The sequence below is a fragment of the Osmia lignaria genome, chromosome 15, assembly GCF_051020975.1.
Source record: "Osmia lignaria lignaria isolate PbOS001 chromosome 15, iyOsmLign1, whole genome shotgun sequence".
Classification (NCBI taxonomy): Eukaryota; Metazoa; Arthropoda; class Insecta; order Hymenoptera; family Megachilidae; genus Osmia; species Osmia lignaria.
This window is the reverse complement of record NC_135046.1, coordinates 10,127,358-10,146,307: the sequence shown is the minus strand read 5'-3', so window position 1 is coordinate 10,146,307 and position 18,950 is coordinate 10,127,358. Positions and strand designations below refer to the sequence as shown.

The following is an 18,950-nucleotide window of genomic DNA, read 5'->3' as shown; positions in this document are numbered from 1 at the left end:
TATAAAATCAAGAAATGTACGTACAAGCCTTTCAATTTATTAATACACTTCCTTTACTCAAGACAATAAATTATTTTTTTAAGGGATAATGAATTTTAAAAGAAGTATATATATATATATTCTTCCAGGACGATTTTACCAAACAAAATATAAGACAGAAATGATAAATATTATAGAAGATATTTACGAGGAAATCTTATAAACATAAAAATTTGGTTTTCTTTCTCCATAATACCACGTTCATTCTATAATTTACAACAAAAATACATTATTCAAAATACGAGTAGTTCCTTGCAATTGCTTTTAATAAATATCGTAAATAATGCACATATTAGTTTATAAATAAGTTTCATAATATAGAATACACTAAACTAAATTGCTAAAAAAAGGGATTAATAGTCAGGTCATTACATGCACTGGTATTAAACCAATGGGATACATAAATCATTATTAATTGTTACAGAAAGTATTCTAACAATTCGTAAAAAAGTAAACTATTGAATCATACAATCTATATATGCATACATATTCTTCTATTCTGGTGCAGAATGCCAGTCGTATATTTTGATTATACATAAAAAGAAAATTATAATTAATAGCGTGGTTTTTACATGTTATTAGAAGACATATTTAAACTTCCACCGTCGTATGTGCACACCAAAAGAAAAAGAGAAGGAAATAGATTTAAAGGGTCTAAAATCAAATTCGAAACTGCGAGTTCATTTAGAAATTGAATTATTTACAGAATAGAAAATCAATACTATACAAAGTGACTATTTCTTCGTATGTTCTATCCATTTATAGATAGACTCGATTCGAATAGAAGGCAACAGAAAGATAAACACATGTATCTTTGATTTTAGAACCCTTAAGTAACAATGGCAGATGAGACGACAAATTAATGAATTCCGTTGGTAAGTACAATAATACGTACATTACTATATAATTTATAAACATATCTCGATTACATTTCTAGAATAACTCTAGAATTTGTTTTTTAAACTTTATTTTATTCCGGTACGGACACCAATATCTGTGCTAATACATTCTTCGTTCGATAACTTTAACACTTTTCTTCTATTAACGGTCTTTTTTTAAATATTTTTTAAATATAAGAATGTCAAACCTATTGTAGTTGATATATATTTTATTTATAATATATATGTTCAGGTCGTTATTACACAAATGTGATGGAGATATTTCAATGTTTTTGTTTCTTTTTTTTGGCATTATACGCACATTAGAATTGTCTTAAGTAAACTTTGACGTCTATTAACGATGGATCTTTCAAAGAGTTGGAATTTCGATTATTTATGTATATCCGACATTGTTTTATGAAAATAAAAAAGAATTCCAAGGAATGTAGCATATCAATATTTTACCGTTGCAATATTCCATAAACGTCTTGAGATTTTTTTAAACTTTTTTTCTTTTCCATTAAAATTCATTATAAATATATGAAAGTTTAAATGCAATATTATATTCAAAATTATTCTTTACATGCACTTTGTTTTCGTGTACTGAAGGATTGGATCAATATTGTAGTAATTGGCTTCTTGTTATACTGTATGACATTATTTAAATTATTGAAGATAAAGATGTGTCTCCAATCTTCATTAATTTCCTGTATAATTATCAAGCACCTCGGGATTCTTAACCATTAAATGTAATTTTATACTTTAACTACTGGCATAGAATCCTGAGACAGTTATTTTGTTCTACCAACTCTTTTTCTTTTCTTCTAGTATAATTAGTAAATTTATATAAATGTACATGGAAAATGTATATATTCTATACATTAAAACATATAAAACTTGTTATCGTGTTTTCATTTTTATCGTAATTTCACTTGTTTTGTTCTAATCTTATATCTATTAAAAAAGTGAATGTAACTGATTAACTATTATGTGATATTATGTTTTGTCTGTAATTTCAAAACAATTTATAATTTCTTGCATTTGTTAATTTTTAAATGTATTAATATAAAAGTATTAAAAACGTTATAGTACACAACGTGTCTTGAAGCTGTTATACAAATATGTTAATACAAACTTAAAATTTCATTTTTGAAGAAAAAAAAAGGATAATGATACTTTATCGCCTTAGTTCCATTTTCGATATTATTCTCAGTCATTATGCATTGCACTTATAAATATATTCGGTCATCAGGTTTTTAATACATATACGCTTTTTTTAAAATGAATCTTGTCACTTTAGTGATAAAATAAACAAAACGGCACATTTTTAAAACGAAAAAACAGGTTTCGTTGCAGTAAGGATAAATCAATATTTAACATTGTTCCTTTCTTGTCGAAAATATAGTACTTATACGTTGCATAAAAGTATATAAGCCATCTTGCTTAATAACTACTTATTATCAGCGGGAGTTTCCAGTACATTGCACGATTATTTCTACTATTCACACGCTGAATAATATGGTGTACCTTACTGCATTATGACGCAATAAAAATGGTTTAGTCATAAGGCATCAGATCGATTCACTTCCTTTGAATTTGTTTATGCCGTTACGAATGATTAAGTATACGTTTTACTTGAAACTATTTTGTTTTATATACCTACATTGAAAAGTAGGTACGATAGATTAATTAGGTTAATCCTTTTATTGCTAGATAATTTGACTGAGATTTCGATTTGATTAACTTAAAAACATTTAGTCATGACGATCAAAAGTTAAAATTATGCATAGTCTGCATTAAAAACTCAAAAATAGAAAAACGACACCCGCTTCGATAATATATGGCATCGTTAAACTGACTCAATGATTTCCAAACACATTATTTACAATAATTTATCGTTACGTTAACTATAAATTGCCTTGTTAATTATATAACTTATTATGTATAAATCCTTTAAAACCAGAAAGTTATTGCAATGTCGTGTCAGCACTGGTTTTTACGTATTCATTAGATCTTTGTATCGAACTAACTATTTATGATGTGCAACCTTTCAATTCAATTGCATATACGAATATCATTCTCGTTTGTTATGTTTCTAATATGGTTAACATATTGTACAATATCAGGAGAATATATTGCACAAAATTAAAAGAAAGAACAAAAGAAAGAAACTGATAACTTTCCAGTTGAAAAATCAAACATAAATATTATTGTGTGTAAAAGACAATATCATAGATACTGTAACCCTACTAATTAGGTGGTGCACATAATTACAGTAACTTACTAATATTATGAGAAGCGTTAAATAAATTTTTATGAATCGTATGAAGATGAACCATGATCGTGAGCGGGACTTGGTGGCGTTGATGGATTTGAACTGTTGTTTGAAGCTATTGAATGTCTAGGACTTCCACCAGAGGTGTGTTCCTATATAAATTAAGTTTTATACGTTCATTACGAGGATATTTTCTTATCATCACTTTTCACGTTTGATTAATTAACATTTATGTAATAAAAAAAAAAAAAATAAATAAAAACAACAGATACCTTGTCGTGTAAAGATGGAATGCTACCAACAGAAAGTGGAGTATGCGATCGTAGGTGCACAGATTCCGAGTCAACTTGGTCTACAGGAGTACGTGGTAACGAAGGTGGAGTAGCAGTTGGTCTTTGAGGCGCCGGTCCTCTACGTGAAGACGTTGAACCTACAGAAAAAGCAAGACCAAAAAAAAATGATTTGCATAAAATATTGAATGTAAGATTTTGTAAAAAAAAAAAAAAACAAAAAAAACACATAATTAAGTGTATACCATTATGTGGCGAATAACCTGAATTTCTAGATATATGAGAACTAAGACGTCGAGTATCAGAAGGAGGATGCCTCGGCGGCAATGGCGCTGGTTTACTTGGCGTTTGAAGTGCTGGACCATACAACTATAAACGATTAATATAATATTAGGAAAAATATTATATTAAAAGTACCCACAAAGATGTATTAAATTTGTTACTCTTTGCTGACTGCTATGAAGGTGAGAGCCACTATGATGACCACTATGCTGTTGATCAGCTGTTTCAACAGTAGTAGGTAAATCTAGCAACCGTTGAATCTAAAACCAATTATAAAACATGTATGTATATATAATATATCAGTGAAAATTAATAAAATCTAAATAACTTACCTGTATTCCATTACCTGGACCCATATGACTGATATGATTGAAATTCGTCGGAGCAGATATCATTTTTGAGCGTCTGTCAGTAGGACGAGCAGCTCTGTTTCCTTCTCGTAATGAAAACCTTCTTCGTGGTCTTGTCATTTGTCTACCGCTCGCATCTAGTGGAGTTAAATTCAGTAGTTCTCCTATGATGTTAAACAGAATACATTTTATAACGTTACAATGATTATAATTAATATAATCTGTAAAATGTACTAACGTTGATGTAAATTGCTCAGAAAAATAACATGTGGCATGTCGTTGATAATGCAAGATGTTAGAGAGCCTGAAGTATTTAGTGGTCGTGCTCGTTTAACATTAAGCGTTTGTAACCAGTCTCCAGTTGTACAGTCAAACACGTCAATGTGAGTTTCACTATAAACTAATAAGTAACCTTCACAATAACCTGAAAATCAAAGTTACATTACATTCCAGACTTAATTTTAATGTATACTTAGAAGGATACTTACTAACTGCTGTAGGAACAGCAGGGTACATAATTTCACGATCTCTGCTTTTTCTGCCTTGGCTATCGACATAAACTGCCAATGTATGGAAGACTAATAAGAATTCACCACGCGGTAATTCAATACAACGTAAAGCATCCACAGCGCTGTATGTGAGAAAACCTAAGAGCGTATTCTCAGAATGGACCAATGCTAAATTATATAAAAAAGAAAAATGAATATGGTTGTCCGTACGTTAAATCAATTATTCATTTAATAAGGTTTATACACACAAATAGGGTGATGGTCTCCTAAAATGCTGTAGATAGAAAAGCCGGAAGGATAACCAACACAGAATCGACCTTCAGAGAGAATTTGCAAAGTTTGTGCGTGACATGATAACATTAATTCACGTATACGTTTATGACGTGTTTTGGTACGGGTTATTTCATAGATAATCACTTGCGATGCATTCTAAGTTAAAAAAGAAAAATAATTCGATATTAAAAACAACAGATGTTGATTACATTAATTTTTAAATATTATAGGAAGAGAAATTTTCTACCTGCTTTTTGATGGCAACGCACAAACAATAAGTTAATGGGCTACGGCGTACTACTCCTGTCGTTAAAGTAATGCATCCTTTAGTCTCTGCAACTTTAATCCATTCGACCTCGTCTCCATCCAATGCACGTACTGGAACCAGCCGCACATGACGTTGTTTTCCACTTAAAACTACAATTAATTGTTCTTCCGTTACATATTCCAGTAAGTATATTTTCTTTCCTTCACCGACCCTTGCAATCTCTGAAAGCATAATATAAGTTAATTACAATAATGTTTAATTTCTTGTATTATTAGCTGAATATATAAAACGTAACGTACCACTACGATCTAAATCTAAACAGAAGAGACCTTCTTCTGTACCAATGACTAGACGATCCGGATCAATAATTGCTCCTGACATCACATTTTTAATAAGCGCCAATGTATTATCTAATAATTCTTTTGCTCTAAAAATCTGTGTTGAAAAAAATGAACAATATAATTGTAAATTATAATATTTTTCCACAAGATATCCTCAGTTATTCAATTTTACCGTTGTATTAGGAAGATTATTTTTCTTTAGTATTCTATGTAGTTCACTCAAAGCAACTACCCATTTTGTTTTCTCACTTTCAGTGTCTGCAAGCATTAACGTGTGATTCTTTAAGCCAGGTGGTTCTAGTAAAGATGTTGTTATCTAAATAAATGAAAGAAAAAAGAAATGTTAATGATGAAGTAACTACGGTAATGAAACTATAGCAATGATATTAATTCTGAGAATTACCCTAAAAATGCAAGGAATGTCTTTTTTTGTAGCGTGTATGACATCCGAATCTCGAACAGAACTAACGCTAAATTCTTCATCCCGCATGTCTAGGACTTGAGATACATACACAGATGGTAATGCATTACGATCTGGTGAAATGTCGTAAAGAAATAATTTGAAGTCACAGACAACCACAAATTGACGAACCCAACCCTTTTTTACTCCTCCCATTTTTGGCACTTTAACATACCCTTCATAAGCTGTACCTATTCCCCGTGTTGGATCAATACCCAATGGTCGTTTTGCTGTAAAAATATGATTTATCATTACTTAGCTAAAGTAATTAATACTAAAACATTAATAATAAATGAAATAAGATTTACTTTGATCATGTGGCACAGGACACATAGGTGGGACCTTATCGCAACAAGGCATGTGACATGCAAAACCACAAACTTCGCATACTACTCCTTGCCTCGTTAAGCCCACCATCAACGAAGTACAATGATTGCACTTCGTAGGCGCTGAAAATGTTCTTACTAAGAACTGATGAGATTTTGGTTTTGGTTGAAGACTGGCTTGCCCGTGAGATGCGGATGATTTATTCAATAGCTCATGGGACAACGGTGACGTTGGATCCTATAAATATTATAATTTAATAAATATTGCAAGTTTATATAAAGTGATATTAATTGTTTAAAATTAATCCTTACAATACTTAGTTCAGATAAATTGCTTTTACTACTGGAAATACTTGGTGCCCGATTATCTTCAATATCAGCTTCAACGCTATCTGCGCTTCCGTGACGTGTACTGCTTGCAGTTTCTTTCAAAAAATGTTCCAAATATGACATTTGAGATGTAGGACGTTCTAGAACTGAAATACAGAAAAAGGGTATTAGAAAACCAACATAATTCAATGAAATAATGTTTGTTTAAATGTATAGAAAATTGAAATTACTTTTGGCGCTGTTAAAATTAATGAAAAAAAAAAAAAAAAAAAAAAAAGAAAAGAAAAGAAATACTCATAATACTTTTATCCATAATCTATTAAGATACAAAGTGAAAAATTATGCTTTTTTTCTATGAATGTGTACGTTTAAATCATTGCAAATTTCATAACAGTCTTTCTTAAATATTTTTAATGTAATCACTCCACTGCAATTTGCACCACACAAATTCTGTTAAGGTAGTAATCGTTATTGTGAAAAAAAAATAAAAAAAATAAAATAAAGGGTTGATACTCGGTCGTTCACCAGCAGAAATAGCAAGCATACCAAACAATCTAAAGGCGAAAACATTCAGACACAACATACCTGTTAATTTATGTAATTACAAATTTGAGTAATTATCAGCTACTAAGAAAGATTAACAAACAACAACCATCACCTAAAAACGATGAAGAACTACTAACACTAGCCTTACTTGGGGAACGATTATTTTTTAACATACAAAGAAACACATAATTGATTCTGATAGTGATTTACATTAAAATCAACACAGAGCTATGTTTTAGATATGATCAATCTGATATAAATTTAATGCTTTTTTTTTAAAGATATTTCATATTATTGTACTGTCTTCTTATTGTATCATTAATTAAGAAAACATAACACTGTGTTGTAATAATTAGCAACCCAGCTGACTAGTCAATCAAAATCGCGTTTTTTTTTTTGGCTGCCACTTCATTTACCGGGTGGCGATACGATGGCGACGGCATTCTGACTGATGAATGTGTTGACGGGAACAAATCTAGTTAATAAGCGACATGTCGTGACGCGGGGAGCACGCATTACTGGTAGGGGTGATGACGGCTGATGTACGATGATGCGTTGGGGTTTGGTGCTAACGATGTTTGGAGATTTGCTTGACGTTTTGCTGGATAGGACAGCTGTCACAAATACAGTTTGAAGATGAGCAACAAGAGGCCCCAGACACAGCTCGTTACGCCAATAAACAGAGGCACTTTGTAGTCTAGAAATCAGAATCGCATACCGTACCGGACAACCGAATTACTATGCTGGATAAATATCCCAATAGCAACGATCTCTATTATTGGTAACAAGTAGTTATAAATATCTTACATTGTACGTACAATGTTGTTTCTATTTCAAATATGAATTACAATGATAGAAATGTTCCAGAATATAAATATGTACAGTGAACAAAAGAATGTCACATTAAATTTTGAGACTTAATAATCTCAGAGAACGTTACATTCCATAATTTAAGTGCCTTATGTTTCATCCAAATAACGATTGAATACATGTAAAATAACTTATATATATATATACATATATATTGCACGTAATGAGTGTGATACCATTAAAAATACATAATTTCTTTTCATATATTACTAAAGAAACTTATATGCTTAATTATGAAGTTTATGTATTATGTGTTGCATTTGTATATTTTTATCTATATTGTAACAGTACAACAAATCTAAATATTTATATATACAAAAACAAAGAAATCGAATAATAAAAAAAAGTAATAACAAAAATTATTCACACACCGACTCATACCAGTTCCAAATAAATCCATTAGTTGAAATCCAGTGTCTACTTGCATAGTTTGCAATTGGCAATAAATAACTAGATGGTACTCATACTTTTTAAAAGCACTACGTTTTTTTCTTCATTAAAATCAAAAGAATTGTTAAACTAAAGTTATCACTATAAGTGGTAATTCTCATTTCAGCAATAATATAAAAAAACTAACATAATACATAACTGTCAATATTTGCATAAATATGCATGTATAAAGAATCATATAAATCATTCCAAAGATTATAAAAAAATTGCACTGTTTAAATATTAACTGATAACATTGGGAAGTGTATATACTGTATCTTAAAATCTTATATCTAAAGAAATTTGAAAGACATTTATGATTCCTGATACAAACTTCATACGTTCTTCAATCTACTGATTTTTTACTATAACATGCAAATTTGTCAATAACATATCTACGTATAAATTTATATATGAACATTTTTTGCAATAACATTTAAACTGTTCTGAACTAGTTTTATTAAATATCCTCAAATATAATATATAATCATAAAAATAATTGTTACAAAAAATAAGTTACATTTATAAAGAACATTATTATTGCAAAAAAATAGTGACTAGATAAATATATATTTATCGCTTAAACACTGCGCGAGATAAATCAAAACGTTTGTAAATTACATACATAGTATAAACCGCAGCAGTTTGTATAATCATGGTCGATACAAAATTTTTCGAAAAACGCAATAATTTAACTTTTATGAAATTTTGTTTGGTAACATTGTCAATTGAAATGTACTTACAGCCATCGCCTGTGTCAAGTCTTGCTTGCAACTCTTTTATTTGCATTTCTTTGCGTTTTATCTCGTGTGTAAGCGTATCGAACCGCTGTCTAAAATCTCTCAACTCTCTGTAAACACATAAATAGAAAAATATTTACTCGTAGAATTAGAATTTTATACACGATTCATGTTTATGGTAATTACTTTTGAGCAGCAATTAAATCTGAACGTGTCTTGGTAAGCTCTTCAGATATTGCCTGCTTAGCTTGAATTTCGCTTTGCAAAGAACTTTGTAAATTCAAAAGTTCCATTTTATCAAGTTTCTGTGATCTACGATTTCTCCAGTTTTTATCCGCCATTGTGGAACCACTTCCTACACCTCCTACACCTCCAGAGTGTTTTAAAAACTCTAATTCTTCCGTCATTTTTGTAGCAAGTGCCTGAAATTAATGAATTACATAATTATAAAAGCTGCTACTGCTCAAAACTTTACATAAATTTAAAAAAAAAGAAGAAAAACAAACCTGCAAATACCCCCTAGCATCTTTCTCATCAGATACCCATTGAATAATTTCCGTAATCTGAGCTTCCCACTGTGCAATAGCTTCTTTTTTATTTCTTAACTCTTCATATTCTTCTTCTAATTGACGTCTTTCACCTTGTATTCTATTAACACTATCGGTAAGAGTACTAAGTTCTAACATAAGTTTTTTGTTCTCTTCGACTAGCATAATTTTTTCTCTTTCATGACGTCTACTCAATTCATTGATAGTCTCCTCGCTATCGGTAATGTTTTCCAATCTTGCAGCATCTAATTTCTCTTTCGTTAATTGAACTTCCCTTTCCAATAAATCCCTTCTTGTTTCAGTTTCGTGTAATTGTTCCTGAAGGCTGCGAATCTCAAGGTTGAACCTACTTTGTTGTTGATTCAAGTTTTCATTGTACTGAACTTCAAGTTTTTCGACTTCTGCTTTTAATCTATTAATTTCCTGCGTTGCTAATGCATGATTTGCGCTCACATCATTTCCCATAGACCTTTGTCTAATTTTTTCCGTTTCTTCTTGCATCTGCTTACAATATTCTTCGCTACGCTCGCGTAATTTTCTTTCCTTACTTGTTTCCGCCATTGCTTCTTCTACTCGATTTTCAAGCTCTCTACGTAATTTCTCAGCCTTACGAATATCGTGTCGTAAACTATCAACCTTTTGCATTACAACCTCTAATTCCTCTTCTTTATCTCTAACCTGTCTGGACAACTTTTGCTTTTGTTGTCTTAATTCTGACAATTTGTCTGTGACTTCAGTATATTCTGCCATTGCAAGTTTGCGTTGGGTTAAAGCATCTTTTAATTCCTTATCTTGAAGTTTAAGTTTTTCTTGTGCATCCAATTTATCTTTAACAGCTTCTTCCTTCTCTAATCGAAGCGACCGTACTAATTTTTCTAATTCTCGTAATTTTGTGATATCACCGTTATCTAAGTTGCGTAATTCACGTGGAACTTCCATTGACTTTAATTGCGATTCTAACTCACAATTACGTTTAGTGAGCGTATTTATTTCATCTTGAAGTTTTCTTGTTGCATTATTGGAATCTGGTGATATTCCCGGCGAAGAATGACTCAAACTAAGCTGTTTCTTTAAATCCTCGAGCGTTTGCGTTAATTGCGCATTCTCTTTCTCGAGTATCTGTACGCGTTTGTCCTTTTGAGTAACAGCAGATAAACAACCCAAATCCGATATGCAACTGCCTTGAGTAAAACTAAAACCAACGAACGGCAAGTGAAGCGCAGAGAACGCAGAATTTGCTGCTGGCGGTACAGCATCAGAACTGCGAACATCTGTATCATCGACATCGAAGTTTGATGTATCAGTTGGCGAGGAAACTTCAGGAATGTAAGGTGCGGTACTGTCTCTAAGAGTTTCCCAATTTACTCCATCAAACCATGGGTGTTTCTGCGTTATTAAAAATGTATACAATTTATCTTTTAATTATAAATATTACAAGTTTTGTTAAGATAATAAAATATCAGATATTACCTTAAAATCATCAATTCCATTTTGACCTAATCTAAATTCTGAGCTACATATTAATTTTCTCATTAAATCCTTAGCTTCTTCAGAAACATCATACATATCATCTGTTGGAAAGTCAAAGCAATTCTGAAATTTAACAAAATGTTCATAAGTATGTAGATAATGTATATTACATCAAGTGAAACAATTTTATTACCTTATGGTTCATAATTTTCCCATAAGTTTCGACTAGAGATTCTGCATAAAAAGGTGTTTCTCCATACAACATTTCATACATACATACTCCTAAAGACCACCAATCACACTCAGGCCCGTATTGTCCCTGTCCATCTTCCATTGCCTATAATTCATAGAATAGAGATATCGATTAAAATTAATTAATTAAAATATAGATATAACGCATAACGAAACATAAAAGTGCGATTTTACCCTTAATATTTCTGGTGAAATATAGTCTGGTGTACCAACAGCAACATTACTTTGTACAGTCCCGTCTTCAAACAATCGTAAACAAGATCCAAAATCTGCTAATCTAATGTGTCCATTTGCGTCTAATAAAACATTATCAGGTTTAATATCGCGGTGTACATAACGTAAGTCATGTATGGACCCAATAGCTAGAACCATTTCAGCTATGTAAAAACGAGCCATATCTTCAGGAAGGCGATCCTCAAATTTGCTCAATAGTGTTAACAAATCTCCACCACAGTAATAATCCATGACCAAATACTACATGATTAATTCAAAAGAAATAACATGTTTTTACTCTTACAAGTGATAATAACTTCTATTACATATATATAAAAATAGTACCAAATTATTGTCATCTTGAAAGGCATAATGAAGATTTGTGATCCATCTACGATCACCGTACACCAGTACATCTCGTTCTTCTCTAAAGCATGCAGTCTCTGCACGCTTTAGCATCTCCCATTTGTTCAAAATTTTCATCGCAAATACCTTGTCCGAACCGCGCATTCTTACAACACATACTTCTCCAAATGCACCTCTGCCAATAACTTTTACTATCTCAAAATCTTCACGTGCCAATTGCAAACTCTTTATGCAAGCAGCCACAGGTTTTACTACAAAAATAAGAGATGATGTTAATCGGACCGATAACTAAATTATTACAGAAAACCTCAGATGTATACTGGTCCCTCGGTTTGCGCAGTCTTTTTTCCGTGTGGTTTGTTTTTAAACGAAATTTTGCTTGCCTCTGTAGAAATGGTGACCCGGTTTACATTCAAGAGCGGGTTTCGTTTTGTTCTTGAGCGCGTAAATGAAAACTTGCGTATAAAAGCGAGAGACCAATGTATTATATGTAATATATACCAAATTCAATAAAATCTGAGACAGTCTTCTCACGCCGTAAGGAAGAATTGCAACATTCATCATATAAGACAAGTAAAATATCAATGAGTGTCTCAATGGAAAATGTATGGCCAACTCTTCCCTCCCCTTGTGCAGGACCATCGATAAAAAGAGATTCTAACTGGCGTAACCTGCCTCCTATGCCTATTGAAAATAATTTTTATTTAAATTTTGGTTATATCTTGTAGAAAAATATTTATATGTATTTGGTAACATACCATTGATCGCAAGTCCTTTCGGCATAATATCAGGAGGAGGTTGATTATATTGGTGCTGCGATGAATCTGACATGTCTCTTTTTTGATAAGGTTGTCCCTTACCAAAATCTTTGGATATTACTTCTGTTGTCCTTAATAATATTATTTAATAATATTTCAAACCACCACATTATGATGTGATGAAAATCCTAAAATATTTTATATCATTATAACTTTTTCTATATGTACATACATACATACATACATATACAATCCAATTGAAATTAAGAAATTTCACTTTATAATTATAATCTATAACATTCAATTCAATCATTATACATTAATAACATGTAACTATAATTACATTATACGATATACTTAAATGCATTTAATTAAAAATAACATAACTGCATGAAGTTATATGATAATTATAAGTAAAATAACTTAATTTTTTAAAATTATCTTAAATATTTAAAAATATGAAAAAATATAATAAATAAAGCTGTATAATTGATAATTTACCTTAAGAAGATAATTTCCAATAGACATATCTAAATTGAAACACTTTCACTGTTTAAACATTAATATTGTTTACAACCGTGTAGCAGTCGTTTTCTGACCATGTTATTAACAAATTACCATCACGCGTTAAACTTTTCTTATACCCTTATGCAAAGAATGTCAAAAATCAATTCCCTTTAACTTTGCGTGGTATATATGGTCCACACGCCACTAGGTGTAAAACAATCGAGTTTCATTTAATTCATCATCGGCCATGGTGCCGGAATTACACACGTCGGAAATTACGTAACTGCTATAAAGATAGCCAAAATATTTGGCGAAGAAAACACGCAACAAGAGAAATACGTGTAAATAAAACGTACAGACAAAAATAGTGCAATGGGGTAGGGCTCCGCATTCGCGATCAACGAATTCAACAAAATCACCAAGACAACTCCTATCGTAGAAGTAATTGGTATTCCATAGGAAAACTATACAGTACTTGTTTAATGTAATAACTGTTAGACAGAACTTAGATAAATGTTAAAGCCCATTGTCCCAATTTCTGGTTATAACCTCGTTGCGGCACTACACTCTCATTCCGATCAAATTTGTGACGTAAAATTCCTATCACATGCAAGAAGGATGTTTTGAGTGAAAGGCTTTTTCTTTGCCAATCCGGATCGCTTGTTCGAATGATTCAGGCATATCTGCCAAAACGACGCGCCTCGTTGTTATACTGATTTAATTGTTTATTATGCGCACCATTTGATTATCACAAAACATCTTGCATGGCCACCTCCAAACCCCCAACAATTTGGTTGACCCCCTGGCAGGCCCCATATAGAAAAAATATGGTAGTCCTACGTCATTGAAAGTACCCATGACAGTTTAGCATATAGATAGGTTCTAACTACCATATGAAAGGTGGAAAATGACAAAGCGAGTTTACAGTAACAGTCTCTCCATTCATCGATTTGATCACTTGAATTTTTATTAAATATTTGAAAAATAATTCAATTTATTATATGTACATACATTTGATTATTTTTAACAATGATAACATAGTGGTGTAGAACGTTGGCAAAGCGATGATGTCAATACAAATTTCTTAAAAACAAATTCTCTGAATCCTAAACAAATTGAAATAAAAACTTCTATTATTTAAGTATGAAATGCATAATTCTCACATGTAAATTTATAAGTAATTATTTTTATAAAATGTATTTGAAAATCAAATGATTTTAGTTCCTATTGTGTGATAATACTGTGATACAATTCTTAAATATACACACATATTATCAATCAGATTTCAATAAAATTACGCTTTATTATGTAGATTATAGGTTTATGATATAATTTTTGCTACAAAAATAAATTACAAGATATTATTTATAAATTTATTTATGTACACAATTATCAAAATACAAATTGTACGACAAATAAGGATCTGTATAAATTTTGGAGCGCTGCAATCGATGCAGAGTTGCCGATCATCTCCTGTATTTATTATACGACTTTTTGATTTTGATTACTTTTATTATGAAAAATTAAAGAAAAGACATTTAATGAATATTTAATAAACTTCGATCACTATTTGAACACAATTAATCTAATAATTATAATAATTCACACTCAGTACATTGTGGAATGTACGAGGAGGAGCTACTGTGTTACGCAGCTCTGCATGATGCCACCCGAAAAATATCTAATAAACACGAAGAATTCGTGTCTTATTGACTATCAACGTAACATTTTACCACTTGACGTAAGATATGAATTGTTTAATGGAAATACATCTACGGCTAAAAGATATAAATCCGTATTTCTTATTTTTACTCGGTAGCATGTATACGTGGCAACAGAGCAAAGTTGTTGAGTGCTCTGTCACTTCCTAGTCAAAAGAAATTCTTCAAGCACAAACAATAATATATTTACAGTGTTAAAATAGTGAAATACGGTGTTAATCTAAAATAGTGCTGTCAAATATTCCACTGACATATTTAACTGTCTGTCACGATATTGATAGAGAATCTTTCTGTGTGTATATTAACGTATCAGCAAGCGTCGGTTTATGTATTACATGTGCAACCTGTATTAAACTCTACGGTTACCGTTTATTGAGTGTATCTGAGAATAAATACGATTCAAAATTTGTTAAAAACATGTTGTACATTAATTAATTAATTAATCGAAGTGCATAAGAAAAATATACGCATACACCTTTGTATGAATGAATATGTAAACATATATATATGTATGTACACACACTTCTTTGCACGTATCTACGAAGGTGTTGGAATTTACAAATATTTCAAAAAGTCGATAAAAGCAAGAATCAATTATACCTGTAAGTTTTCATCTATTATATTTTTTATTTTTAAATTCAAGAATTATATTTTTATAGTATTTAGCATGTACAATTGTCATAACTAAATTTTTTTTTATATAAACATTACTTATAATGCAAACTGTAAGTGTGAATTTCTAAAATGTTTAATTTTTTTTTTCTCTATTATGTTAATACAGGTACGTTATTCCAGTTGAAATATTTATGGCTTCTATAAATACGACAAGCTAATGTTGACTAAATTTCATTTTAAACTTACACGGTATTTCGTCTCTTGGAGCATTTTATATATTATGAAGATAACCTGATGGAAAAACATCATAGACTATGAGGAGAAAGCATCAAGAATATTGCTACTAATGGTGCTTTGGCACTGTTATTACTGTCCTCCTAATAACACAATGGAGGAGCCAGCAAAGAAGAAACAACGTATTGAGAATAATGAAGTTGAAAGAGATACATTATCAGATATTGAGCAGCTACAGAATAGTTTGTTAGCGCAATGTTTATGTAACGTACCAGAAAGCAGTCTACGTAAACCGTTCACTAGTGCAACAGTGGAATCTGCTGATGGCACTTTTCGATCTTCGATATTATCAGAATGGGAACCTGATCAAACATTAGAATTTATAAGTGCTTTACAGCTTTTATTTGATTTAGCTATTAAACAAAACACTAGAGGCGTTATGTGCAGAAGAGTGGTAGATGTTTGTGATGCGCTGGCGCGAAACGAGCATGGGATTATAGATCAAATAATTGACCTATCTTCTACAACAAACAAATTTATATCATTTGCTGCTAGCAGAGTTCTTGCATCATTTTTTATTGTAACAAAGGAAAACATTGAAACAGCATGGTTAGAGAAACTAACTCAATCTTTGGTGAATACTCATTCTCCGAGTCAAATGCTTTTTACCTTAGATGTTGTAAAAAGAGTTGTAGAGCATAAGGACTGCGGTATGCATCCCCTTGAAGATACTGAAACTATGGTGACACCGTCGCACTGTAACACGATATCAGTTTCAGATGCAGAAAGTTTTGATAGTACACCTGTAAAAGCAATGTGTGTCAAAGCATTAGAATCCAAATGGACCATCCTAGTATCAAAATTTGATGCCATTCTTAGTTCGTATACACCTCAGCACGAGTCAGTTGTCATTACATTTCTTGACTTATGGGAGTCAATTATTTCTGTAAAAGCTAATTTATCTGTTATAGATACCAAACTTTTCTATTCTCAATTAGATAATTTGGTTGTACTATTAAATGCTAGTGTTCCTGGTGTCATTTGGAGACATCTTCTTGGATTATTTAACGAAGTACTCTGTTATGGAAGTACTTTAGCATTGCAAGATATACTTCCAGATGAACCTTGTTCTCTTGCACACTTAATTGTACGTGCGGTAAAAGATTGGAGATTATTAGATGCCTTACCATACAGGCATGGTTCTGGAAGATTTGGAGGAGGTTCCGGTGAAGGAGATCGACCCCTTCTACAAAAAATTGTGCTTTTAGTTTTAAAAAGTGTTGCTGTGACAGTTAAAGAGACACGTAGCGATTCCAGTGATTCTTCGTTGGGTTCAGAAGCAGAAGATCTTGATGCTGATATGGCAGTTATCGAGAGGAGTATAAGAGAAGTTTTAAGGCAGCTCGACCAATGTGTTAAAACATTAATGCCATTCCATCCTGAAATGCCTTTGTCGCAATGGGTTGTGCAGATGTTTCATGATCAAGACGATTTTTTGATCGAAGGCATGGTATGCTGTTTGGATGTAGCAGTTGGTTTGTTTTACAGAGGACCTCCACAGAATGATCTTGGTCATATGCTTAGTCCCACTTTAACTTTTATACAATTTATACACGCGGTATCACATGATCCAGATGTTCTGTTAGATTTACTTGTTAGTAATGAAACCTGTTTCTTATTATACTTATTGAGATTCTTGAAATATGTTAAAAGAAATTGGACAGAGTTCGTCTCATGTTGTGGAAGAGAATTAGACGATACCATGACAATATTAATAAGACTTCGTTTAGCAATTGACAGATTAGTATCTAAAGCTTTGTTTCCTTATAACATAAACCCAGTTCTACGTTTGTTAGAAAAATGTGAGTCCTTCTATGAAGGCAATATAGAAAACTAATTATTTTGGTTGTATCATGAGATTTGAAATTCAATTCATTAGATTAATGTACAAACTGTAAGAATAAAAATATTTCACATCTGGCTTATTTTACCAGCCAGAAAATAATACTGTATAGCATTGTTAACTTCGTTTTGATAAACGACTGAATTACACTATTTTCGTGTGTAGTACTGAATGCCTAAATTAATATTAGAGGATTCAGAAAAAAAAGCAATTTTATTTATTATATTTAGCAAAATTTTATTCATTCAGAAGTATTGTTGAATTTTTATCCAAGAGTAATGTATTGCATTTCATAGTTGAAGTATAAATGGGTTAAAGTAGTACAAAGATTAGCTAAAATTATATGCTTCAAAATGAAACTGCACTTCTATGGTGCTATGAGAACGTATTTGCCAAAGCACCATTGGAAATAAATTTAAATGTATACTATTAGAATAATATTTATATGTATACATAAACACTAAATGTACAATTTGCCAGTCAAATAGAATTGTGTAAGCTGGATTCTGATGTACACCATTTTATGTACTAAATGCTTTTGTACATTATATTAAATTTGTAATTAAATTTATAAAAATATATTTGATCACTTTCCAAAAGCTTTTATACAGGTAGTTAAAAAAAAACATACATGTAGAAAAAATTAAAAAATTTTTAATTGTAAAAGTGCAGAATATTGGAGTTAAACAACTCAGTACATTAAATTATAACATTGGCTTTTAAGTTTCATACTAGATGCATTAATAAAAAAAGTATAATTTCGCTCGTCTGTTCCTTAACTGACAATTTTAGGATAATTTTAAGTTTTTCTATTCTGTCCATGTAATTAAAGACAATTGTAAAAATCAATAACATTAAAATCAAACATTCTGTCATATTGGCATGATTGTATAAATTACAATATTGTAAAATATTGGAGGTATGTAAATGTAAAGCTACTGGCAATTAGATAAGTTGCTGACATTTGAATTTATGCCAGTATTAATAAATTATTAGATTTGAATGGCAATAATTGCTTCTAAATTAATGTTAAGAACAATATTTGCCATGATTATTTTGATATTGTTAACAAATTTAAAATATTTGTATATATCAATTGTAATATTAATTATTCATATGTTAAGATTAACTTTGTAAGTATGATATATGTAATACAC

The 18,950-nt window shown here is 31.0% G+C and overlaps 2 protein-coding genes across 3 annotated transcripts; one reads left to right on the top strand and one right to left on the bottom strand.

Moving 5' to 3' along the window:
* Window positions 1-76: 76 nt before the first annotated feature.
* Window positions 77-14,164, bottom strand: gek (serine/threonine-protein kinase gek). Of its 2 annotated transcripts, none has more exons than XM_034316162.2 (24): window positions 13,315-14,164; window positions 12,814-13,001; window positions 12,557-12,739; window positions 12,035-12,306; window positions 11,651-11,950; window positions 11,418-11,561; window positions 11,225-11,347; window positions 9,713-11,140; window positions 9,393-9,628; window positions 9,210-9,316; window positions 6,604-6,767; window positions 6,274-6,529; window positions 5,909-6,195; window positions 5,678-5,821; window positions 5,464-5,599; window positions 5,144-5,385; window positions 4,872-5,052; window positions 4,603-4,791; window positions 4,353-4,538; window positions 4,097-4,278; window positions 3,926-4,024; window positions 3,746-3,851; window positions 3,465-3,622; window positions 77-3,344 (listed from the first exon to the last, which is right to left on the bottom strand). In XM_034316162.2, the coding sequence occupies exons 2-24, from the start codon at window positions 12,884-12,886 to the stop codon at window positions 3,231-3,233; spliced, it is 5,310 nt and encodes a 1,769-aa protein (XP_034172053.1). In that variant the 5' UTR covers window positions 12,887-13,001; window positions 13,315-14,164; the 3' UTR covers window positions 77-3,230. The 2 variants fall into 2 exon arrangements, with proteins under 2 accessions (XP_034172053.1, XP_034172052.1); XM_034316161.2 differs by having other exon boundaries at window positions 78-3,344; window positions 3,728-3,851; window positions 13,315-14,163.
* A 634-nt stretch (window positions 14,165-14,798) lies between these two features.
* On the top strand, window positions 14,799-18,841 carry lin (protein lines homolog). The gene is made up of 3 exons (XM_034316164.2): window positions 14,799-15,061; window positions 15,140-15,643; window positions 15,823-18,841. Exon 3 carries the CDS (start codon window positions 16,003-16,005, stop codon window positions 17,785-17,787), a length of 1,785 nt encoding a protein of 594 aa, XP_034172055.1. The 5' UTR covers window positions 14,799-15,061; window positions 15,140-15,643; window positions 15,823-16,002; the 3' UTR covers window positions 17,788-18,841.
* Window positions 18,842-18,950: the final 109 nt, after the last annotated feature.